Here is a 25,921-nt window from a genome sequence, read left to right as displayed (position 1 = left end):
TTTGTAAGGCATAGAAGAAAGTATGTGTTATATGCTTGATATAGAATATGATTCATAAACTTCTAATTCTGCTCTGTGACCTTGGTAGGAATTTATTCAGCATGTGTTTCTTCTGATTTTGGCAAAAGGTGCTTCTCAAAACATTCAAGCAACTAAAATTTAAAACTGCTAAGGATATATTTTGCTGATTATCAGTTCACTGTTTGACTTCTGTTTTCTTCCCCATCAGAAAACAAACAAACAAACAAAAAAATAAAAACAAAAAACTTCGGGGTTTAATTAAGATAAGTTACTCTTCATTTCAGGATCCTAAACACAATTTTCTGGAATTCTGAACTTTTTACTTGTTCTGTTCCAGGACAGCTGCCTCTGACTGGGGAAAGTTGCTTTTTCTTTTCTTATCAGCCTGTCAATTTAATGACTTGAAAATATCACCTTCTTTGTCTCCTAGGATATCAGCTCTGCAAAGAAGGCTTCAAGTAACAGGTTCCAGTTGTTGGAAAAGGCACCTCTTTAATCATGACAAACCTGAATTCAGTTTCCTGCTCCTTCTAGAAGCTTTCTGTTCAAGCTTTTAACAATTGGTATCCTTTTGCTTACTTGTAAAATGAGGTATATCCTTCTGCACAAGATTATCCACCAAGTGAATCAAGAACAGAAACATTTAGACCGTTGTTGCAGAGTATTTGAGGTTAAATAAATTGTGATTGCTGGGATTGAGCCTTGCCCTCCCTTTCCTCTGTGCATGTTTTCATTATCATGCTAGTGCCTTATGGAGCTACTCTGATCAGATTCATGATATTTTATTTCATCAGAATAGTTTCCAGTCATTGCATTTTCTTGAAATGACTTACTGAATGGGTATACAGGTTGCTCTGAAAGAAATGCCTCCTATTTATTCTCATTGAAACTACAACAGGTGCCAGTAGCGCAGTAACACTATTTGATAGAGCGAATTCACAGCTACAAATCACTATTTTTTTCACTACTATTGGTCACCACCAATTTGCATGGCTTAGTTGATTGAGATGCTTTTCATTTCGTGATGTGATGGCTTTGTATGGCCATCTGGAACAAGGTTTGTTTTTCATGTTACTGTCACCGTTGCTGAAACAGACCACCTGTCACCTCACTGTGATAACATTTATTCTTAAGTTCTTCATAAACATTAAGCAAGCATCAATAAGTGTCAGTAGGTTCTTTCTTCAATTTTTTCTTCATGGAGGAAGTCAGTGACACACCTTTGCTTCATGTGTTCATCAGTGCTTTTGTGGCACTGATAGGAATGGGAGGGTGGTTGGACTAGATGATCTTGCAGGTCGTTTCCAACCTTGTGATTCTGTGATTCATATGCATTTCCATATCAAACACCATTTTTTCTGGACTTCCCATCTGCTGCTGTCTGTCTCAGCAACAGAGTGTAGCAGGATGTTGGTAGGAACGTTCAACTCCTACTGCCATACCACAACATCTACCTCTGATGTGGTGGGACAACATAATAAAAGAGATGGCTTATTTTCGGAGCATCCCTCATACTCGTGACCTGAGAAATGTGGAATGCTGCAGGAAAAGTGAGAAGACAGAGGAATCAGGAGTTTGAATTTGCAATTGATTACTTTAAACTGCTAACCCCGTGCAGCCCAGTAAGAAACTCCAGTGTTTAACCATGAGATGATTGTGTTGACTGAATACCTACATGCAGACCAGTACAAAGAAGCCTTGTTCTCCACAGGCATGATATAAAGGTACTCCTTGCTTGAAAGCTTTCTTTTTCTTCTTAAAAAGCCTTTGAAATGCCATCTTTATCTTTTCCTAATAATGGGCTGATTCGGAGGATTGTGACTGTGGTAGCAAACTCCCAGCCAGTCCTGAGCATGGGGGGGATTTGCTGGTCAGTTGCCTGCAAGTATATCTATGGAGACTGTTGTGATTCATCTAAGGGTTCTCAAAGAACTGGCCTATGTAATCACAAGATCTCTCCTAATTAATTTTCAATGGACTTAGAGAGTTGTAAATCTGGAGAAGATCTAGTTGATCAGAAGCTGGAAAACATTTTTGAAAAATTTTCAAGGGCAATAAAGAAGACTCTTCTAATAGCAGGCTAGACAATCTCATTTAAATGACTGGCAAATTTGTGGAGATTATTCTGGGATTGCAAAGAACACCTGAAAGACAGTGTGATCATTGGTCTCAGCCAACACAAGTTGGAGAAAGTTCTGTTTAACAGACTGACTTTCTTTTTATGACAAGGTTACCCAAGTAATTTATCAAGGGAAGCCAGTTGATGTAATCTTGAATTTCAGCAAAGCTTTCCACACTGTTCCTTTTTTTTTTTTTTCCCAGAAGAAAAAAACAAAAGTACAGCATACAGGCAGGCAAAATATAAGTGAACAGTTGGCTGACAGGTCAGGCTCAAGTTGTTATTGGAAATGGTGTTATATCAGGCTGTGAGCCAGCAGTAGTAAGTTTCCCCAGGTCTCCATTTTAGGGCCAGTTCTCTTTATTGTTTTCATTAATGACTTGGATATAGCATTTGAAGGTATACTAAATAACTTTGCAGACAGCAAGAAAAATTATCAGGAGGTGCTGACTCCTTTGATGGCAGAGTGGCTTTGCAGAGGGATCATGACAATTTAGAGGGCTGGGCAGTTAATAACTGCATGAAGTTTAACAAAAGCAAGTGCCAGATTCTGCACCTAGAATGGTGCAAACCAAATATATGTACATACTGGGGGACAAGCATCTGGAAGGATCCGCAGATTCTGGTTGATGGCAAGTATGAGTCAGCAGTATGTTTTGGCAGCCACAAGGGCCAAGAGTATCCTGGAGCACACCAGGCACAGTACTGCCAGCTGGTTGAGCAAAGGGTTTGTGCTTCTCTGTGCTGCCTCACCTCAAGCAGCATATGCAGTTATGACCAGCAGAAAATGAGGAGATAAAACTATGAGAGCGTGTCCAGAGGAGGATATGAAGATGGTTAAGGGTCTAGAGGGCAAGACATATGGGGAGTGGCCAAGGTCAGTTGGTTTGTTCAGCCTAGAGGAGACTGAAGCGAGGCCTCATGGTGGACTACAGCTTCCTCAGGAGAGAAGCAGAAGGGCAGACGCCCATCTCTTTGGTACTACAATAGGAACTGAGGGAACATCGTAAAACTACGTTGGGGAGGTTTGCATTGGATATTAGGAAGAGATTCTTGGTTGAGAGTGGTCAGATGCTGAAGAGGCTCCCCAGGGCTGTGGTCACAGCATGAAGGCTTGTGGAACTCCAGAAGCATTTGGGCAATGCTCTAAACATAGGGCTTGGTTTTTGATTGGGTGGTTCTATGTGGAGCTGAGAGTTGGACACAGTGATCCTTATAGATCTCTCACCACTCAGTAAAAGTAAAATTTTTAGAACATTTTAGTAATTAGAGAAATTTTGATCCTTTAACCACAATCCATATTCCATGCAACTTGTTCATGGATGTGCCTTTCAGTCTTGTCTCTTACTGTTACCCTGCTATACAATTCTTAGCATTTGTCTCTGAACCCTATTGTAGTTGATCTTCCTTTGCATTAGTCCTTGTCTTGTGGAGAGCAAACCCAACCCTCTGTCATGTTGCTCTTAACTTGTAGAAAGTTTCTTTGCCTTTTTTTTCCATGATACAGCAAAGAAAAAAGTGCGTGTGGAGAAACCAAAAACAATACGTCTTTGTATAATCAATGAATATTAAGATGTTATAATTATGAAATAAGCAAGAGAGTTAGGCAAAGCAGATTACAATAAGAAAAAGAGAATAGATAGAAAGCTTACCCATATCCTGGGCTCACTTACAAAACCAGCAGAGTGGATCTCCAGAAGAGCTCCTTCCCCTCTGGTAGCCAGCTCTTAAATAGGTCTAGGAGAGGTGCAGCCAGGCTCCACCCTTCCAGCAGGACAGGTGAATTGCCTTCACCTGTGCTCCTCTGGCTGACTCACTGCTCACCTCCGGTGATCAGTCAGAGGTTCAGGCCATGACTCAGCAGTTCTCATGCAGTCTTTCTGAAAGTAATGCTTCCTATTTATTTCCACAAAAACTACAACAGATTTCTAAAGAGCAGTAACATTATTTGATAGAACAGATTGTCAGCTACAAAACACTATTTTTCTACATAGTCACCAGCATTAGCTTTGAATTTTCACCAACAGCGAACAAGAGACTGCATGTTGTACTCATAAAAATCTTAATGGCAATCTGGAACATTTCAATCATTCACATTTTCATTCACATCACTGACCATTGCTGAAATATAACACACACTACCTCATTGTGACAACATCCACTCTTTGGTGTCTGTAAGTGTTCAGCAAGTGTCAATGAATATCAGCGAGTACCATTTTCTTCTGGATGGAGAATTCAGTTACACACTTTCGCTTCATATTCACTTCCATGTCAGATGCTACTTTTTCAGACTTCCCCTCTGTTGCCACCTGTTGCATGGCAACAAAATGTAATGGAATGTTGGTGGGAAAGTTCAACCTCTTCTGCCATATCACCAACATCTGCCTCTGACATTATGCCAACATAACAAAGCAAGAGGCATTGCTTTTGGAGCAGCCCTCATTTTTTTTTGTGTGTGTGTTTAGTGTACAGGGAACAGATGTTCTGTTTCTGAAGGTGTGGGGCAGTGTGTTGATAATGCATGATTTCATTGAAGAGTAAGTATTTTTGAAAGATATTTCACAAGAAACAAATCACTGGGAGATGTTTCTCTGGGACCATACCTTTATTTGTATAGTGTCTCTGGCAACATACATAAAAATATTGTAAGTTATGTATACGTAAGTAATATTGTAAGTCATATGTGGTCTAATATTTGTATACATGTGCACTGTAATTTCATTGTTGGGGTAATATGAATGCTTAAGAGGAAATTCTTAATTTTAAAATTAAGGTTTCTCAAAAGACTTATGCTAATTTAATGAATTTGCAGTGTGTTCATCATAACAAGCTCCCTGCCCCAGCCTCCCTTGATTTGATTGATTCTTTAAGATAAATAAGTTCAGTGTTAACGAACAGTGCACTCTTGATCTCCACATTCACATGAAATTTCAGAGGTTTCTGTTAGGCTATATGGTTGGAGGCTTGCGAACACTAATGAACAGAGGAGTGATGAGAGTGAGGGAGCCCCACTAACCTAAATTAGTGCTAAGGGAACTCTTTAATGTAGCTTTTCTCCCAGGCTGTTGCAGAGTAGTGATCAGCCTGGGTAGGAATCCTGTGAAGTCTGGGTCTGATATTGAAGACACCAGAGGATCTGAGAGTCAGCTGCTGAAGCAGTGTGGAGACAACAGAAAGACCAGTTCTGACTGACTCACCAAACAACTATTCCAAGCAGATGACCTCTTGTGATTGAGGGAACTTGTTCATACTTATAGTTTGTGCAGCAAATGGGCCTTTGGCTCATAACAACTCTTAGATATTTGCAGATAAAGGATTTTTTTTCTTCTTTTTTTTTCAAGCCATTCTATTTGGTAAGCAAGCCGGCTGGACAGATCAGTAGAGCATTAAACTTGATTCAGTGAGGGAAGAGGATGGACACATCTGTGACAGAGAAGAGCCAGAAAACACTGTCACTTTAGGAAGCAGCCCCCAAAAAACTCAGATTTGTCCCAAACGACTTCTGGACACTACTAGAAAACTGTGACCTAATTGCTATCACAGAAATGTGATGAAATGGATTACACAACTGGAGCATGACGATTAGGGGCTACAGACTTTTCAAAAGAGGTAGGCAGGGCAAGATGGATAGGGGAGCAGCCCTCGATGTTAAGAAATAGATTGCAAAGAGATGCCTCAGAGAAACTGCCATGATCAGGTTGAGAGCTTGAGGGTAAAAATCAAGGACCAACGCGGTAAAGAAAATTTGGTGGTCAAGGTCTACTGCAGCCTGATCATGGGTAGCATGTTGACAAAGCCATCTTGGTTCAGCTATAAGAAGTGTCATGCTTGCAGGCTGTCATCCTAATGCGGGATTTCAGTTGCCCAGACATCTGTTAGGAAAGCAACACAGTAGGCTACAAGTAATCCAGGAGACTCCTGGAGTGCATTGGAGGATAACTATCTGGTCCACATATTAGACAAACCAACTGGAGGAGAAGCATTACTGGACCTGGTGCTCAACAGTGCAGATGAACACAGTCTTCCAGGTGTGGCTTCACCAGTGCTGAAGCATCACCTACCTTGACATGGTGGAGATATTTTGCCTAATGCAGCTCAAGATGCTGTTAGTCCTGTATATTGTAAGGGGACATTCCTGCGTCATGCTCAACTTGATGTCCACCAGGGCTCCTAGATACTCTTCTTCCAAGGTGTTTTCCAGCTGGTGGGCTCCCAGCTTGTACTTGGGGTGCTTGGTGTTGTCCATCTGCAGCACTTTGCAGTTCTCCTCACTGAACTTTATAAGATTCTTGTTCACAAGAGGACAAATAAGCCATGTGGAGAAGGAGTGAAAAAGAAGTAAAGTTTGCTAGGATGCACTTGATGACCTGGATAAAAATCTTTGCAGCAATAAAGACCAAATGCGTACTGCACTTTGATTACAAATATGTAGACAGTAGGTCAAGGGAAGGGATAATTTCTGTTTCCTGTTGCTCAGTACTTGAGGCTACATCTGGAACATTCTGTCTAGTGTAATGTCTAAGATGCTAACAAGCAAATTCAGAGAAGAACCACTGGACATTTTTAAGGGTCTGGAGTACATGATGTTTATAAGTTCTAGGTAGCTGGTTTTCTTTCCTGAAAAATAGGCTAATTTACTGTGTGCAGGGTAGTGTGTAGAGACAGAGTCTTCTCAGTCCTTCACAGTAATGACAAGAGGGTGCTCACAGTAGGTTGTTAAATACGAATGGAGGCAAAGAATAAATTCTTCCCTGAGAGTGCTTCTGTGGGAAGAGGTTACAGTAAGAAGCTGGGGGATCACCAGCCTCAGAAGTTTTCCAAATTCAGCTGAACAGGGTGTTAAATAATGTGATATAGCTTTGAATTTAGTCCTGCTCTGAGAATGGGGATGGAGTAAGTGATCTCTGGAGGTCTTTTCCAACCTGAATTATTCTACGAGTCCAAACACTATTACTAACTTGTTTCTTCTTGCAAAAGTGTGACTTTAAATTTGTTTTAATGTTAAAGTGATTAAGCAGTATGTGAAAAACAAGTTAATTCTCTTTTTCTCAGCTCCACTACAGACTTTTCATAGTTTGGGTTCATTTTAGTGCCATAATTACATGAATGTTATCTTTATGCTAAAATGAAGTGTCTGTGTGACTGAAAGGTGTTGCCAACCACTAGATCAAGCTACTCAGGGTCCCATTTAACTTTCCATTGAAGACTTCTAGGGATGGAGCATCCACAACTTTCCTAGGCAATTGTTCCAGTGCCTTGCCTTTCCCTAAGTGAAGAATTTCTTCCTAACATCTAACCTGTCTCCCATCTTTTAGTTTAAAACCATTCCCCCTGGTAATATAATTATCAGACCATGTAAAAAATCAGTCTCTGCCTTTTTTATGATCTACCTTTAAATACTGAAAGGCCACAGTGAGGTCTCCCCAGAGCCTTTCTAGGCTGAACAAACTCATGTCCTTCAGCCTGTCTTCATAAGAGAGATGCTCCAGCCTCTGATCAACTTTGTGGCCCTTTTCCACTTGAAATGGATGTGGATCTGTTGAAGTTAACAAACAAACAAGTTTGTTAACTTCAACAGATCCACATCTTTGTTGTGTTGGGGGCTCCAGAACGGTTGGTCTTGATGGTGCTTCACAAGGGCAGAGTAGAGGGGAAAAATCACCTCACTCACCCTGCTGGCCACCCCTCTTTTGTTGCAGCCCAAGATGATACAGTTGGCTTTCTGGGCCACAAGTGCACGCTGCTGGCTCATGTCCTGCTTTTTGTCCACCAGAACCTCTAGTCCTTCTTAGCGAGGCTGCTCTCAAGGAATTCTTCTCCCAGTATGTACTCATGTCTGTAATTATTCCACTCCAATTGCAACAACTTGCCCTTGGCCTGGTTACTTAAGTTCATTTGGGTCCACTCCTCAAGCTTTTCTAGGTCCCTTTGGGTGTATCCCTTCCTTCTGTTGTATCAACTGCACCACTCAGTGTCATCAGCAAACTTGCTGAGAATGCACTCAATCCCACTATCCAAATCATTAATAAAATTTTTAAAGAGCGCTGGATAAATAAGCCCATGGTGAGATGCTTATGTAAATGTACTGCTTGAATACTAGATACCAGTTAGAATCTTGTAATTCTGTCTTAGACTCTTGTTGGCTGATTGAAGCAGAGAAATAAGTTTACATGGATACTTGGGTGGATATTAATGTTACTTTATTTTTCTTCATAAACTTAAAGGCTTTAACTATCATTAGTATTTTTGTCTTCATTTTAATACTAGCATTTATCTTATTTTCTGGATGATGTTAGGACATTTTTCTTAGATCTTCAGTGATGTTAGAGTGGGCTATGTTGCATAGATTTCTTAATGTGTTTCTGCCAATTGTAGAAAATGACTGTTGTGGTTAAAAACAAAAAACACAATAGCAAACAAATGCAAACAAAAATTAAATCTGGATGTTGATGGGATTGGCCTATTTGAGCATTGTGAGAACTGCAAAAGCTGTGCATGAAACAGAATCAAAGAATCACAGACTTGTAGGGGTTGGAAGGGACCTCCAGAGATCATCGAGTCCAACCCCCCTGCCAAAGCAGGTTCCCTACAGCAGGTTGCACAGGTAGGCGTCCAGGCAGGTCTTGAACATCTCCAGAGAAGGAGACTCCACCACCTCCCTGGGCAGCCTGTTCCAGTGCTCCGTCACCTCACTGTAAAGAAGTTCTTGCACATGTTTGTGCAGAACTTCCTATGCTGCAGTTTCCAGACGTTTCCCCTTGTCCTGTCTCCATTCATTCTGCCCCCCACACCTTAGATACTTATAGACCTGGATCAGGTCCCCTCTCAGTCTCCTTTTCTCAAGGCTGAACAGACCCAGTTCACTCAGCCTTTCTTCATAGGGGAGATGCTCCAGGCCCTTCACCATCTTCGTGGCCCTCCGCTGGACTCTCTCCAAGAGATCCCTGTCTTTTTTGTACTGGGGAGCCCAGAACTGGACGCAGTACTCCAGATGAGGCCTTACCAGGGCAGAGTAGAGGGGGAGGATCACCTCCCTCGACCTGCTGGCCACGCTCTTTTTAATGCATCCCAGGATGCCATTGGCCCTCTTGGCCACAAGGGCACACTGCTGGCTCATGGCCAACCTGTCGTCCACCAGGACACCCAGGTCCCTCTCCGCAGAACTCCTCTCCAGCATTTTATATGTTGGTGTATTTTGGAATCCTTTTATCCTTTATCAGTGGTTATATGAGAACAGTCTTTAAAATGATTTTCTGCCTCATCGTCTTCTAGCAATTCTGCTTTGATTATTGCCTTCATCTTGATTGTTGTTCAGTTGATAATTTCAATTAAACTCCCCTCTAATATTAGTAAAACATGTTGTATCAGCTTCAGAGCTCTGGCTCTCCAATAAAGCTCGTCATATCTTTTAGCTTATGCTCCAGATTATGATTCCAGTCAGCAATTTGCTCTTGCTGCTAGGAAGGCTCACGGTATTCTTGGCTGCTCTGAGGAAAGGATTGCCAACAGGTCAAAAGGTGATTCTTCCCATCATGGGCGTAGATGTTGATGAAATAGTTCAGTGGAGGGCCACCAAGATGACCAAGGGGCTGGAGAATCTCTGCTATAAGAGGCTGAGGGAGATGAAACTGTTGAACCCGAAGAAGAGGACACTCAGTGCGCAAATCTTTTCTATAAATACCTGCAGGGAGAGTGCACAATAGGCAGAGCCAGGCTCTTTTCTGCGGTGCCCAGTGCCAGGGCAAGAGGCAATGGCAGAAACTGCACTGGGGCCAGGCTGGAGTTCTTAGAGCGGGTCCAGAGGGAGGGCCACTAAGATGATCAGAGTTCTGGAGCAGCTCTCCTATTTAGAAAGGTTGAAGGAACTGGGCTTGTTTAGCTTGGAAAAGAGAAGGCTCCAGGGAGACCTCATTGCAGCCTTCCAGACTTGAAGGGAGCTTATAAACAGGAGGGGAATGGCTGTTTCTGAGGGTGGATAGTGATAGGACAAGGGGAAATTATTTTAAACTGAGACAGGGGAGGTTTAGGTTAGATATTATGGGGAAGTTTTTCACACAGTGTGGTGGCAGACTGGAACAGGTTGCCCAAGGAGGTTGTGGATGCCCTGTCCCTGGAGGCATTCAAGGCCAGGCTGGATGTGGCTCTGGGCAGCCTGGTCTGATGGTTGGTGACCCTGTACACAGCATGGGGGTTGAAATTAGATGATCGTTATGGTCATTTTCTACCCAGGCCATTCTATGATTCTAGGAAACTGGAACACAAGAGGTTCTGTCTGAACATCAGGAAGCACTGTACTTCGCAGGTGACCGAGTATTGACACAGATTGCACAGAGAAGTTGTGCAGTCTCCTTCTTGGAGGTCTTCAAAAGCCACCTGCGCCTGAGCAGTGTGCTCTGTGTGTGCCTGCTTGACCACAAGCTTAGGACCTTCCTACTTCCAGATGACTTCCAGAGGTCCCTCCCAACCTCAGCCATTTGATTCTGTGATACCTGGCTATAAGCATCAAGTTCATTTTTGGCAGGGGGGGGAGGAGGGAGAAAGTATTAATCCTAATTGGTGTAGAAATAAAAATGGTATTCAGGTTAATATGTGGAGATTCTGCCATCCAATCAAGTCATGACACCTTTATGATGATGATAAGTTCCCTTCTAGAATACCCTGAGCTCAGTCTTTTACACATGGCTGTGATTCATCTGTAAAGATATCAAACTGCCATTACATTATTTGTGAATATCCCTGCTAATTTTGTGATGTGTACTTGAGAGTTCAAAGTGTGACTGCCTAGCTGCAGTTCTGTCTTGCACGTTTTAAAATTCTGCTAAATCTTAGTGAATAAGTCCCAGTTTTCTTTTGTACTTATGGTTTTGGTTGACCTCATAGTCTTTCCTTTCATTCCACCAGACTCCAAGCCCTCCAGCTCACTTGACATCCCCTATTTATCTCTAATTCAGCTGTGAATGCTATTAATACAGCACACAGAATACTAGTCTGGAGTCATGCACATGCTTGACTCTGGGAGAGCTTTCTGGACTATTCTGTCTTGCTGCTATCAATATGTCAAACGCATCCTACTGAGTGTTGTGTTAGATTTCCAGGACATCCACTGCATCCTGCCATCTCCCATTCCAGATCTGATTGCAGGTTCTGAGGCATCTAAAAGTTACTGAAAGATCACGATAGAAGTTCTTATTGCATAAATCTTATTTCCACAAAAATGCAGATTAAAAGTAAGTTGCGTGGTTTTGGGGAAGGAAGAGTGACTGACTAGAAACTGTTGCTAACACCATGCTGCTTACACCAAACTTCAATTATACGTAATGCAGAAATTCTGTACTTTTATTTATGTTCTTGTTTTGTTTGTGTGCCTGGGAATTGCAGAAGCAGAGAGGCCACCAGAAATAAACTACAAGGGCTACTCCAAAAGTAATGCCTTGTATTGTATTATGTTGGCCTACCACGTCAGAGGCTGAATCTTCCTACCAGGTCCTACAGTTTCGTTGCTGTATGACATGGCAGCAGAAGAGCAGTGTATAATCAGTGGATATTAAGATGTTATAATCACAAAATAAACAAGAGAGTTAGACAAAGTAGACTATGATAATAAGGAGAATAAATGGAAGGTTTACCTGTACGCTAGTACTGGTAGCCAGCTCTTAAATGGGTCTAGGAGAGGTGCAGCCAGGCTCCACCCCTTCCAGCAGCTCAGGTGAATTGCCTTCACCTGTGCTCCTCTGGCTGACTCATGGCTCGCCTCAGGTGATCAGAGGTTCAGGCTGTGACTCAGCAGTTCCCATACAAGCAGTATGACAAAATGGTGTCTGACATGGAAGTGTGTATGAAGCAAAGGTGTGGAATTGAATTCATCCATGCATAAAAAATTGTATCCGCTGACTTCTGTCAATGCTTGCTGAATGTTTATGGAGACCTAAGAGTGAATGTGAGCACAGTGCATTTTTGCAGTGATGACAGCCAACATGAAAGACATCCTGTTTTTAAAATTTTTTAACTTGCTTAGGTGTGTGCTAAAATGGCACTCTGGCATACTGAAATGAAAATTCTAAAACTCTCAGGGAGACATAATTCTGTTAGCAGAACTGCTATTTTTTATTTAATCTCTCTTTGGTATATGTTTTTATTTTGGACTGCACTGAGTTATTTTTTCTCCAGGTTACAGCAGGCAATGCTAGATTAGCATAGAACATGCTAGGAGAACATGCTAGAACATGTTAGGAGAAAAAAAAATGTATTGTCCTTGAAAAGGTGAATCATGTCAGGTAATGAAAATGTTTAACAATTAAAAGAACATACACCACTCTGAAAGTATGTGAGTAGGATTGCTTAGTTTAATGATAAGGTTAATTTTATTTAGTAGTGTGGAAGTTGGGAAATAAAACATTTAAATTCCTTCAACAATTTTCTTACAGTCTCTCTTTTCATTATTAGTGTCCAAGGAACAATTTCATGTCTGTTTTCTTAATATTTTATGCTCCATGTAATATAGCACAGAAAACACAAAGCACAGCAATGGAGATTTTTCCATATGCTACCATTTGCCATTAGAAGAGGATCTGATGCACACATGTACCACTATTGCTTTAAAAGGTTCTTTTTCCCCTGTTCTCCCATATCCTTCTTTATTCTCCCTCCCCTTTTCTCCACTGGTTGTTTTTGTGCAGTTTCACAGACTCTTTTCTTCCTTGCTGAAACTATAAGGAAAAGAAAGAAAAATGCTTATAAGAATAGAACAGTATGACAGAAAACTACGGCTACAGGAGAGATTTGAAGCAGATGGTATATCTAACCAACTTACAAGTCTGTCTGCAAAAACTAGCATTAGTTTATGCTGGTAATACCCAGTTAAGAAAACAAGCATGCCTAAAATTGTATCAACCTCTCAAATCAAAGTTATTAAATAGATTTCCACTGTCATGACATAGTGTCAGCATCAAACTAAATTTTAGCATCTCTGTGGTCAAGGATCATGGTTTCTTCTCCTACATAAATGACTTTAGTTTGGAATCTTTTGGAAACCTATTTTTGAGGAGATTAAAACAGCGTTTCATCTGTGTGTCTGTTACATCTCTAGGGTCAAATAGATTTCTTTTAATGAAGACTTTAAATAATTACTAATCCCTGTTTTTGTGGATAAGTTACATTGTTGTGTTTGGGAAAGGTCTTGCATTCTAAGAAACACACCCATGTATGGGATTCATGCCCTAAATAGGATAGAAAAGTATAGATAAGATACAGAAGATAAGAATAGGATAGAAAAAATACAGAACATGATGATGGAAAAGGCTGGAGTTTGTTGTGTCATTTATTCTGTTAAATGTGGATTTCAACAAGATAGTAGTCACCACGTTAGAAAAGATAATTACCAGATTAATTCACTCAAATAAGAAAGGTTTTATGCTTTTCAGATGCTTAATAGGATAAGGTTGTTACTAATTTGAAAAATCTAGCTACTGGTGAGATATTTCTCCTCATCAGAGTGTTAGCAATTACAGTTTGCCAATTTTTCAATGCCTGTGATTGTATTTACCTTCTAAGTAAGTGACTGCTACTCTGTACTTAAAGACCTCTGCACCGTGCAGTTCAGTCTAAGTCTTTTGCATTCTGGGGAGAAGTTAAGCTGTGATAATCACACAGAAACTGACTCAATAGTTGAATATCAGAGCAAAATGTTAGAGTAATAGAAAAGTCTGTATTGGAAAAACAAACTGGAGACTATATTGTCCAACCTTCTGTTGAAACAAGAGTCTTAGTTTAGGTTTTCCAGGGACAGGTCACATGGAATGTTGAATGTTTCCAGTGAGGAAAGTTCCATCATCTCTCCACATTATTTTTTCCAGTGTTTAATTGGTCTCCCACTGCATGTCATTTTTTCCTTACATCTAAACCAAATTTTCCCTAGAAGCCAGTTATTTCTGTTGCTAATCTTGTCACCTTGCATCCTTGTGAGCATCCCTATCATCATCTTCTATAACTTCTTTTAGCTATTGGAAGATGCTGATTAACCTTCTGGAAAGTATTTAGGTATTAGACAGAACATCTGATCATGAACTAGTGTCTGCCTGCAGCCCTAGAAGTAACATTTTATGGGCTGAAGGTTTTATTTCAAAATAGCATGAAGCACCTATTGAGCTTATCTTTACTAGGTATTCTGCCCCTAAGCATGTCTTTCCTCTTCTGGAAGTCAGTGGTTTCACGTTCCTCAGCATTTGGAAATGTATGTCAATAAACTATAATCTGGTTTTTAATTCTGAAAGATTCCTGGTTACTTTCAATATGCAGTTTACAGAATATGTGTAATTGCTGCTAGTATCCAGCCTGCGAAGTCTGAGAGGGAATCTGGTTGACAGGACTTTGCAGCATTTATGTAGCAACATACTAACCATCAGTGTTTTGTTTGTTCATTTGTTTCCCCACTGAGAATGCAAGACTGTTGAAATCTGCTTTGGATTCTTTGAATTGTAAGTTTTTGTTTTTTATGTTAAATCTGGATCTTAAATATAAACAAATATATCTTTAATATAAACAAATCTGGATCTTAAATATGACGGTAGTTGTAAATGTATGAAGGCAGTTCTTTGACAGACATTTTGATGTCTGTGTTCATTAAGGAACAATTCATAATGAAGAATTCATTGAACCCTCCTTCCTTTATCCCCCTCCACCTACAGCTTTGTTGCAGTCTTTCAGACTTGGAGATCACTTTCAGACTTGGAGGTATTTGAGAAAGCCAGTATAAATAGCATATATGTTAGGTAGGGACAAAATTGAGACATCTGTGTAAACGACAGAATCATAGAAACACCAAGGTTGGAGAAGACTTCCAAAAGACCACAGAGTAACTGTCCACTTATCAGCAATATTTCCCACTAAACCATCTCCCTTAGTACACCATCTAAATGTTTGTGGAACATTTAGGTATGGCAACTCAACTGCCTCTCTGGGCAAGCCCGTTCCAGGGCCTGATCACTCTTCTGGAGAATAAAATTTTCTTAATATCCAATCTGAATCTCCCCGACACAACTTGAGGCCATTCCTTCCTGTCCTATTTCTAGATATGTAGGAGAAGAGGCAGACACCAACCTCACCACAACCTCCTGTCTCACTCCAATTTATAGGAGGGAGAGGAGGTTCTTTTAATATCTATATACCCGGTGTGAGATTAAGAAAAAACAGTTCAAATGTTGGTCCGACCAGTTTATTACAGATATTAATTAGGGAGATGGGGAAGGGGAGGACGGACACTATTATGAATTAGGGTAATGGGGAAGGGAAGGAGGGCGACAGAAAAGATAGGAAAGAAGAAACAAGGAGTCTTTGTAGGCAGCAAGAGGGAGATAGTCACCACCATGGATCCAGCATGGTTCGTAATTCAGTCTTTGATCTTCAGTAGTGGTAGATATTGTTCCATTGAGGACCACTATTACCACGGCAATGATGACCCCTTTTCAGTGGTTTCAAAGTGGTTGAGTGGAAGTATCTTTGGAGTGACAGCTCAAATGCAAAGTGGTTGAGTCAGCTCTCCTTGGAGTGGCAGATTCTGGATTTCGGATCTCAGCGGAAACTCCTTTGTTCCTATCTTCGTGGCCTTGCCAGCAGATAAGGGAGCAGGGAGGCAGCAACTTGTATCTTGCCTCTACAGGATACATCATCCCCCACTCTCCCATAGCGAACAGGAGTTACTTGGTCGCAGGCTAAATCTTCTGCCAGCAAACAGTCCTGAGCACTATCTTCCGAAGGTAAACAGCTCCAAAGAAATGCTTTCAAATGTAAAACTGTCCACGCAGCAACACTCATCTCTCATCTCCTAGAGTCTTATCGGAAGAAATACCTCAGAAAGCAAGCTTTGAGCCAGAAAGCAAAGGATTCATATACCTCCTTCAGGTAGTTGTAGAGAGTGATAAGGTCTCCCCCTGAGCCTCATCTTCTCTAGACTAAACAATTCTAGTTCCCTCAGCTGCTTCTGATAAGGCTTGTACTCCCCTCACCAGCTTCGTTGTCCTTCTCTGCACATACTCCAGGACCTCTGTGTCTTTTTTGCAGAGAGGGGCCAAAACTGAACACCGTACTCAAGGTTTGGCCTCTTTAGAGCTGAGTGTTGCAATCTGCTTCTGCTTGCAACACTATTTCTAGTACCAACCAGGATGCCACTGGCCTTCTTAGCTACCTGGGCACACTGCTGGCTCATGTTCAGCCAAGTGTTGGCCAACACATTCCCACATGTGTCTGTTTCTTCCACAGTCTTCCAGCCACTGCCCCAAACCTGTAGCGTTGCCTAGGATTGTTGTGACCAAAGTGCAGGACCTGGCACTTGGTCTTGTGGAACTTCATCCCATTGGCCTCAGACCAGTGATTCAGTCTATCCAGATCCTTCCAAGGGCGCTTCTACCCCCAGACACCTCCACGCTTCCTCCAAACTTGGTGTCATCTGCAAACTTAATGAGAGTGCACTCAAGGCCCTTGTCCAGGTCATCAGTAAAGATACTGAACAAGACAAGCCCCAGTACCAGCCCTTAGCAGGGGGGCAGCCTGCTTCTGTGCCTAAGACTTCTTTTTGGGGAGCATCCAGCCTTCACTCCTTTGCCCTATAAAACAGACTCCCAAGGGACCCTCCCTACCAGCATCCTGAATAGTTTGTCTGCCTTCTGGAAGTCTGAGTGAGTCTCCTGATTTCAGCAAGAGTGGAAAGCTCTAGCAGTTCATGTTTCCTCTGCCCTAGACAGCTCCCAACTTCCATATCTTCCACAAGTCCTCCTCTGTTTTTGAACTGCAGGTGGTGGGGCACTTCACATGGTAGGCTTTGTCAGGAATTTATTCCCTACTTCCTCCATACCTAGTTGTAAGTCCTCTCAATGAGCCCTGCCAGCTTGTGGGCTGGGATCTGTTTCTTCCTTTGAGACAGGTGAGACCCATCTGCAGCCAGCAGACTAGGCACCAAGTAAAGCACCCCATGGTAAAAAAAAAAAAAACAAAACCAGAATTCCTGTGATTGCACCAGCCTTTTAGCCATGTATTCATGAGATGGGTTTTCCTGGTTCTCTCAGTATCCCTTGCTGCTCCTGAAAGGATAGAGAAAAACACCATCTGTAATTCTGCTCAGTCCTCTGAAGTCTCTTTTGATAGCTCTCAGGCTTCTCTCATTCCTTCCAACCTGAACTATCAGTAAAGGATAATAATCAGAGAGGTGAACCAGAGTAGGAAGACTCTGACCCAGACCTTGGGGATGCAGCACATTTGTCTAAGGGTAGGATCTGGCCAAAGTATGAGGCCCTCTGTTCCTCTCAGAAGAGAATCACTTACAGAAATTACCCTTTTTTTCCTTTTTGGTAGAGGCAGTGTTGAGGTGTGGAGCTGACTGTCTTTGCTGTGGACAGTCTGCTGGGTGAACCTTCCACTGCATCTTTATTCATCTCTCCCTCAAGGATAGGATTTGCCTGCGATGCCAAGCTGAGACTTGTTTTCTTTCCTTCCCTCCCTCTGCGTGATGGTGGCAGGGCATGGTGTCCACCAATGTTTGGGGATATCGCCCCGATGCCTTTCATATAGGTATGGCATGGAGTTATTCCATCAGCTGCTCACACTTCCCTGTGCTCCTTAACCTCTCTAGCTCGTCCTTGAACTGTGCCACCATGCTGAGCAGATCATCTGCCTTTTCAGACCTCACATAGGTGGAATCCCTGTTGTCCTTCACTGGTACCAACAGGCTCAGGCACTCCCTGCAGCTACCTGAAGAGCCAACTTCTTGGGCAGGCACTCTGTCTGAGTTGCCACATTGTTTTTGGCAAGAGCTTTTTGCTTGCCAGAAAAACTACAGCCAGATTTGTTGTGCCTGGGAAGCAGATGATTGTGAGCCAGTCTCCCATGTGAGGAGGGATACTCAGCACCCCCACTCAAATCTCTAGTTTACTCTGCCCATTCCATGCTCTTCTGATATACCATGCCACATTTACCCATCCTGTTCACTGCACTCCTGGGTTGCTGTGCTCCTTGTGGGCTGGCTTTATATATGCAGACGGGTTTGGTTGCTGTCACTCCAGCTCCGCCCACACTGTGTCAGTGCTGCAGAACCTCAGGAGCTCAATTACTTTCCCAGCAGCTCTTTTTTTACGGTGTTTTGCTGCAATTTTACCTTTTCTGTGAAGAGTCCTCGGTGCAAGCTGATCTGCACAAGGTCCTAGCTGAAAATGAAGCTAAAAACTGTATTACAAAATAGTGATAGGCACTCTGAAGGAGGCACTGAACTAGACTAAGTGTTGTTTGGTTGCTTGTTTGAAATAATCAAGACAATTTATTGGTCTTTTTTGTATCATTATATATGAACTTGGCATTGAATTATAGGGCAGGTGAAAAGACATCATTCAGTTTGGAAGAGGATTCTGCACAGGAAAAGAAATCATACATTAAAATTAATCATCTGTTTGTGTATCCACAACTCCTGGTTGGACTGATTAAACTTTTACTCCTTTTTGTTTTTTTGTAACCTACAGATCTTCAGTAGTACCTCTGCTATGGAGTGAAATTTATTTATTTTCTTATTTATGGTCTCAGGTCCAATTTCTTAATACAGTTAAAAATTCTATTGACTCGTTCTGTAAAGGTACAGGTCATATTTAGTCACAATACTCCCCCTCCTGTCTTTAAAGTGGCTGGCTAATTAATATACTTAAAAAAATTAAATACAATTAAATGATATATTAACTGAGCTACACAAACAGTGTTAACAGCTGGAGGAGGTAGCATCTGATCTGTAAAGCTACAGTGACAAAAGGTTACTGAAGCTTGCAAGGCCTCCTTGGTTGTAACAACATAATCGTAAGAGAGAGTCATGTTTATCTTTTACACAGCAGAAGGGGAGGCTAATCTTGTTCATTATGCCCTAGTGCTAGTTCATCAGACTTCAATTTTGAAGTTGGATATTGGCTACATTTATTTCTTTGATTGTTCTAGTTTATAAACTGTGGTGTCGGCCAGTCATGGACAGCTCTTAGTGGTAGGTGCTTTACAAGTAATGGTCAAAGAGGTAATCCCCCTGCCCTGGAAGTCTTGGAGGGGGAGCAGAATAACCCTTCCATGATTCAGGTAGGAACAGTTAGAAACCTGAACTGTCAGAAGTCCATGGGGCTGGATGGGGTCCTTTGAGGGTGCTGAGGGAGCTGGCAGAAGTAACTGCCAATCTGCTTTCCACTGTCTATGACCGTTCCTGGTCAACCAGAGAGGTTCCAGAGGATTAGAGGCTTGTCAGCATGACTCCCCTCTACAAGAATGATTGTAAGGAGGATCTGGGGATCTGCGGGCCCATCAGCCTAAACTTGGTGCCAAAAGATTATACAGCAGATCATCTTGAGTGATATCACATGGCATGTGCGAGACAACTGGGGGATGAGGCCCAGCCAGCATGGGTTCATGAAAGGCTGGTCCAGCTTGACCAACATGATTTCCTTCTGCAATTGAGTGACTCCCCAGGTAGATGAGGGAAAGGCTGTTGACGTAGCCTACCTAAAGTTCAGCAAAGCCTCTGAAACTGTGTCTTGCAGTATTCTTCTGGAGCAACTGGCAGCTTCATGGCTTGGACGGGTACACCCTTTGCTGGGTAAAGAACTGGCTGGATGGCCAGGCCCAGAGAGTGGTGGTGAATGATGACCACGAAATCCAGCTGGTGACTGGTGACGAGTGGTGTTCCCCATGGGTTGGTATTGGATTGTGCCCTGTTTAATATCTTTATTGGTGACCTGGATGAGGGCACTGAGTGCACTCTCAGTAAATTTGCAGATGACACCAAGTTTGGAGGAAGCGTGGAGGTGTCTGGGGGTAGAAGGGCCCTTGGAAGGATCTGGATAGACTGAATCACTGGTCTGAGGCCAATGGGATGAAGTTCAACAAGATCAAATGCCATGTCCTTCACTTTGATAACAGTAGTCTCATGCAGTGTTACTGGCTTGGGTCAGAAAGCCTGTAAGACTGCGTAGAGGAAACAGACCCTGGGGTATTTGTCAACACTCAGCTGAATGTGAGTGTGTCCAGGTGGCCAAGAACGCCAATGGTATCCTGGCTGGTACCAGAAATAATGTTGCCTGCAGGAGCTGGGAAGTGATCATCTCTCTTCATGCAGCCCTGGTGAGGGCAGGGCTTGAGTACACTGTCCGCTTTAGTGCAGTGTTCATTTTTGAGCTGCTCAGTACAAGAAAGACTAGAAAGTACAAGAAAGGCCTTGGAGTGTGTTCAGAGAAGGGCAGTGTAGCTAGTGAGGGTTCTAGAGCACAAGCCTTATGAGGAGCAGATGAGTGAACTGGGATTGTTCAGTCTGGAGAAGATGAGGCTCAATAGAGCCTCACTCTCTTACAACTACCTGAAAGAAGGCTCTGACGAGGTGGGTGTTGACCTCTTCTCCAGCACAAGTAATAATGAGAATAGAGGGAATGGCCTCATGTTGCGCCAGTGGAGATTCAGTTTGGACGTTAGGAAAGATTTCTTCTGGCGAAGAAGGTGCTGAAATGTGCTTCGCAGGAGGTAGTGGAGGCGTTAAGAAATGTTTAGATATGAGGGTCATGGTTTAATGGGAAATATTGGTGATAGGTGGACAGTTGGACTTGACTGTCTTTTCCAATCTTGCTGATTCTATAATTTTGTGAAAAAATTAGGATGGTCTACTAATAAAAAATTGGAAAAGTCTTGGGTGAGCTTTTTTTCTTAACCAGCAATATAAATGTTTCTACCATTTACAGACTCCGACTGGATTTATGGAGATTTTTTTGTACATTATCAAATAATCCCTTTTTAATCTTGAGGTGTGTATAATTTGTTATTCTAATGTAGCTGTTAGTAATTGAGGCAGATATTTATAATGCAATATTTTTCACAAATACACAACATTATTTATTTCTGAATATCCAACTCCTTTTTTTCTAGTTTGTCAGTGTAAATCTTACGGCAAACTAAAGAGTAAACAGAAGAAAATATATTAGAGTGTAGACAACCTGTGTAGTCTCATTTTTTGCTGAGAGCTTATTTTGGTAAATTCTGAAAGTAACTAGCTGCAGCATAGGATTGAAATGGCATAACTTCACAATCAGTGAAATTTCAAGTAAATTTTCAAAGAGTGTTTTCATTCTTCTAAAACGATACTTAGGTATTTGCTTTGTGCTTTAAATGCTACTTATCCTGCAAATTCCAGTGTCTCAGGTAGATTCCTGGTCACAGCATACCAAGCTTTCACATCTTTGGATTTTTTTCTCCTTGTGTTATGTGCACAAACTTTTGTGCTGCAGTGTTTCATGTGGACTACTTAGTCTTTATCATATAGTTGCAATTATGGTGGAGAAACTTGATACATATGGTAATACGGTAATTCTGAAATGACTTCAAAAAAAAAGAGTGAATAAGCAGGCTTAATAAAGGGTTGGGCCTGCCTGCTAAAATGTTATTCAAACACAGAGAAAGAATTTTACATTCACAAATGCTAAGTATTTCATGGCATGAAGCACTTCGTGGTTATTTTCACAGGAAAATAAGGATATTTTCACAGGAAGAGCCTATCAATAAAGGTACATAACTGCTTTAGGAAGTTGATTCCAATGTTTCAATGTAAAAATAACAGAATTTTAAGGAGCTGTTGGGCATAGATATCTAAGAGTAAAGAAATTTCACAGGATCTGCTCTAATTTGGCTTTTTTTTTTTTTTTTCTCGGTAGTTGTATTTCTTTTGTAGTGGTCTCCTATTATCCTTTCTCTGAAAAAAGAGAACAATAATTTACAGTTTAAATGTTTTCTCCCTTTGCAACATCCTTGTGGTGTGCTTAAAGTCTTGACAAAATGACGAATTTGAAAGCACCAAGTGTGACCAGAATTATTGCCCCTTTCCCTGCCCCCCCTCAAGCATAGGCACCAACGCACATGCACACTCCTGCTTCCTCTATTTCAAGGTCCTACCAGGCATGTTGTGCTACTATCTGGAAAAGAAATGTGACATTTGTGTCAATGTTTCTAGTTCATAATCTACTTACAGCATAGGATGATACATCAGCATACATAAAACTAATCTCTGAATTACTGGTTAAGCAGCCTGTAAATAGGTGGAGGTTCAGATATTGTTACATTTCAAGTTTTAAGAATTCACTGATCATCCTGTAAGAGACAGCAGCTCTGCTTTTCTTATGGTTAATTATTTCAGAAGTGACGGTGTCACTGTGTGCATGCATAAGTGAGATATGTGTCTATTCAGTGTATGCTGGCTGCTAGTCTGTTCCAGTATCTTGTCCCATGACATTTAAGCCCGAAGAAAATTCTGTTTGTGTAGTCAGTGTTCATTTTGTGCATAGTGGGAGGCTAGATCTTGGCTGTCTAATATATATTTTAACATGATTTGATTGCACTGCACAAGTACTATTACCTCACAGTTCTAGCTCATAAACAGCTAAACAGTACTTGACATTTAAAGAGATTTTCTGTTGTGCACTTGTATAGTCAAGAGTAATTCTAATCCTATTAAAGATACTGTGTCATGGAGGCGTGCCCTGTGGGAGAAGGCTTCTTCTAACTGGTCAGATGGAAAGCAGAGGGGAGGAGCAAGAAAGAGGGTGGATTTATTATTTGCTATTAGGTCAGGGATTTCTGTGGGAAATGCCCAGTGGTTGCAGTTGCTGCTGATTTCACATCAACAGCAGTGAAACACAGAGTGCACTCTGATAGCTGATTACTGAATGAGATACTGTAAACGGGTGGGAAAAAAAGACAGCGTGTGAAACAGACAGACTCAGAGAGGGAAGGTTAGAGCAGGAAAAGTGGTCAGGCTGCAGAGTGTTCTCCTAGGTATACTGCGGAAGCTTTTTGGAAATGGATGCAAGGACCATCTGCTGCCTGTAGATTAGAGGGCTGTAGAATAAGGGCAGAGAGACGAGCCTGTGGCTCTTGAATAAAAACTGAAGTTCTGCGTATCTGATTTATCAAGATAAATCATGAGTCTGTGCATGGATAGGATATTAATGAATAAATCCATGCTATGGATAGAGTACAGCCTGCATTGCTATAAAAAATAGATAAACAGCAACAATGCAGTGAATAAATTCTGCAGTAATTATCTGATTTATGTATGAAGAAAAAGAGAAGCGAAATACAGAAAGCCTGTATTGCATTGCATTTAACACTGAGAGATGCTGTACATTGAATCTGACAACTATGGAAAGAGAAATCATGGAGAAGTCAAGTAGCGAGGATTCTTCAATTCACCGGAGTCCATCTTTGGATAGCAAAGACTCAGATTTTGCTAAACCTTCTACCTCAGGAAGGCAATTTGGTCGAGGTTTTACTGCTGGAGCTTTCTATGGTACAGCTGGATCACGCACACAGAACCACACTGGCATCGAAACTGGGACTGGTTCTGGGACTGGGACTGGCATAAAAAGTGACAAATACAGTGCACCCAAAGGCAGCAAATATGTGGTCTTTTACCTGGATCTATCCTTTGTTTTCCTTTTAGAATTTAAGAAGTGCGACATGACAAGAGGCTGCCTGTGTTGTTTGAAATATATGATGTTCCTTTTCAATTTGATATTTTGGGTGAGTATTGCATTTTCAGTTGCCTTCATTTGTTAGTGTTGTCTGTACTGCTGCATTACATTTATAGTGCATCTTTGAAGCACTACAGTAAGTTCTTCCCCTCCCCCCAGCTGTCTCCTCCTCCCCTCCTTGCCCTGTCTCTCATACTTGCATGGAATACATTCAGTATTAAACCCTCATTAAACTAATGAGAAAATATACATTTTTAGTATATTTATTATCATCTGGTTGCTGAGATTCAATTAATAAATCTTGAAACTCAATATTCTTACATGTTTTGAACTGTGTTATTTAAGAAATGGCAAAACTGTTATTCTTCGGGAAGAGAAGAATTACTGTAGGGTTAAAATCCTGTGATGGCAGGTTTCATAATTTATTAAGCTGTAGTTAAATATAATTTTGAAGTGCATTCTCGCTGTTGACATAAATGTCATTTATTTATTGTAAACTTCATTCACAAGCTGCCTTTTTGTTTGAAGGAAATTCTGTTTCATTTCTCCAATTAAAAACAATGAATTGCCTATGTCCTAACTTCTTACAGTATCAGCATAAATGTGAAATAACTGGAATGATGAAGTAGTCTGGGTTCAGTTTCAGCGACAGTTGTCCGCACTGATATATGAAATTGGAGGTCTGCATTTACTTCTGAAGGATCAAAATTGATTTTCCTCTGTCAGCCAAGAGGCAAGAGGAGTTGTAACGATGCCTCAACAAGCAAATTAAAAGCATAATGTCTACTTTGAACAAAATTATGTGAGATACAAGGAAGGGAGGAGATGTTCAAATCAACTGGTAGCTTGGCATCCTTGAGTGAACAGTATTGCTGAGGAACATACAGACTAATTGTAATACTCGGTGCATGAATACAGCTGAAAATGAAATAGTTTGCTTCATTTAAAAGCAAAGGTCACTGTTTTCCTGATGACTGCAGTGTTTGAATGTATGAACCACATCATTAATGTTTGTGGTCCAGAAATATACAGTATATCTCATAAATAAACGAAGACATCTTTTCTAGGTTTATTTTAAAAGAAGGGCCATTAACAGTACAGTTTAGGTGGTCTGGAGTCATCGGTGTTCAAATTTGGAGTCTTACTAGCGGCTTCTCTGTTCATCTGACCCACTTACTGAAATAACTTTTAGGAGCAAGCATTAATGGGAGATTTGGTCTAGCACTGAACCACTCTAGCAACAGTGATCTTTTAACAGTAATAGATTGAAATGTTTCAACCACTGAAATTGTGTGAATCTTACTTAAATAGAAAGAAATAGAAAGAAAGGAGTGAAGAAGATTCCATCAAAGTTTGTATGTTGGTTTTTTTTTTAATCTTTTGTATATGAACACTACTAGGAAGTTGCCTTAACTGTTCCTGGAGTTAATCATTTTTATTCAACCTGAAGGTTATATTACTTTGATGCCTTGGAAGCATTTTTTTCATGTGATGCTTGTTGCCATTATTTTTGGAACAGCTCTTCTGATATCATTATTTGTGTTCTCTGTGATCAGTCATTAGTTATCTCTTCGCCCTCACTTACTAAAATACGTGTGTTTTCTTATGAGGATTATATTACTTTTCTTTCTGTTATTAAACATTGTCACATCTCTGATATTCCAAAAATGTTTTTTTTATGAGCTATGCCATACAGAATAAATATGGTTCCGTAGAATCACAGTTACAGAAAATGCTAACGTGCAAGATGTCAAGCACTTTTCGACGTTGGTTACAACAGAAATTTGATCAACCAGCCTGGTTTATGTTGTTCACCTTAGCTGTATTAAATTCCTCCTTTCTTCTCTTTACCTGACTTGAATTCAGTTTTGCCAGCCAAACTTGACATCTTGTGCATCATTTGAGAGGACTGAAGTCTTGCTAGATTCTTATTTTTCGTAATCAGACTATGTTATTATCCTGTGTCTTAAGCCATTCAAGTAAATAGACCATCTCATTTTACTCATGGAAATGTGAGCTAGAATGAAGCATGCTATAGACAAGTGTACTGTACTGTAGTTTGCCACCTCTGGCTTTGTATCTGGAACCTTTGTTTGTTATATTATGGCTGTGGGTGTTTGGCTGTGTGTATGTGTTCATTGCTGACTATGAAAATTTCGGTGTCACTCACTCCTGCCTTAAACTCTCCTGCTAGCCCAGCTCTGGGCTTCCCAGGCAGCTCTGCCACTGTCTCCTACTTCTACTCTGTACTGAAGCACTCCCTGCT

General features: G+C 41.2%; 1 protein-coding gene across 5 annotated transcripts in view; it reads left to right on the top strand.

Annotated features, from left to right (window-relative positions):
- TSPAN9 (tetraspanin 9) overlaps positions 1 to 25,921 on the top strand; it is a 141,191-nt gene that overhangs the window by 48,051 nt on the left and 67,219 nt on the right. For 4 of the 5 annotated variants that reach the window (XM_048954924.1, XM_048954941.1, XM_048954933.1 and 1 more), the window contains one exon: positions 23,625 to 23,704. In XM_048954924.1, coding sequence (XP_048810881.1) covers positions 23,625 to 23,704 — 80 coding nt within the window. Of the gene's footprint in view, positions 1 to 22,779; positions 23,705 to 25,921 lie in introns of those variants that run through there. The other variant, XM_048954913.1, reaches the window with a different exon arrangement.

This window comes from Lagopus muta, chromosome 1 (assembly GCF_023343835.1).
Source record: "Lagopus muta isolate bLagMut1 chromosome 1, bLagMut1 primary, whole genome shotgun sequence".
In the NCBI taxonomy this organism is placed as follows: domain Eukaryota; kingdom Metazoa; phylum Chordata; class Aves; order Galliformes; family Phasianidae; genus Lagopus; species Lagopus muta.
Note: the sequence above shows the minus strand (reverse complement) of the source record. Positions and strands in the feature narration are given on the sequence as shown.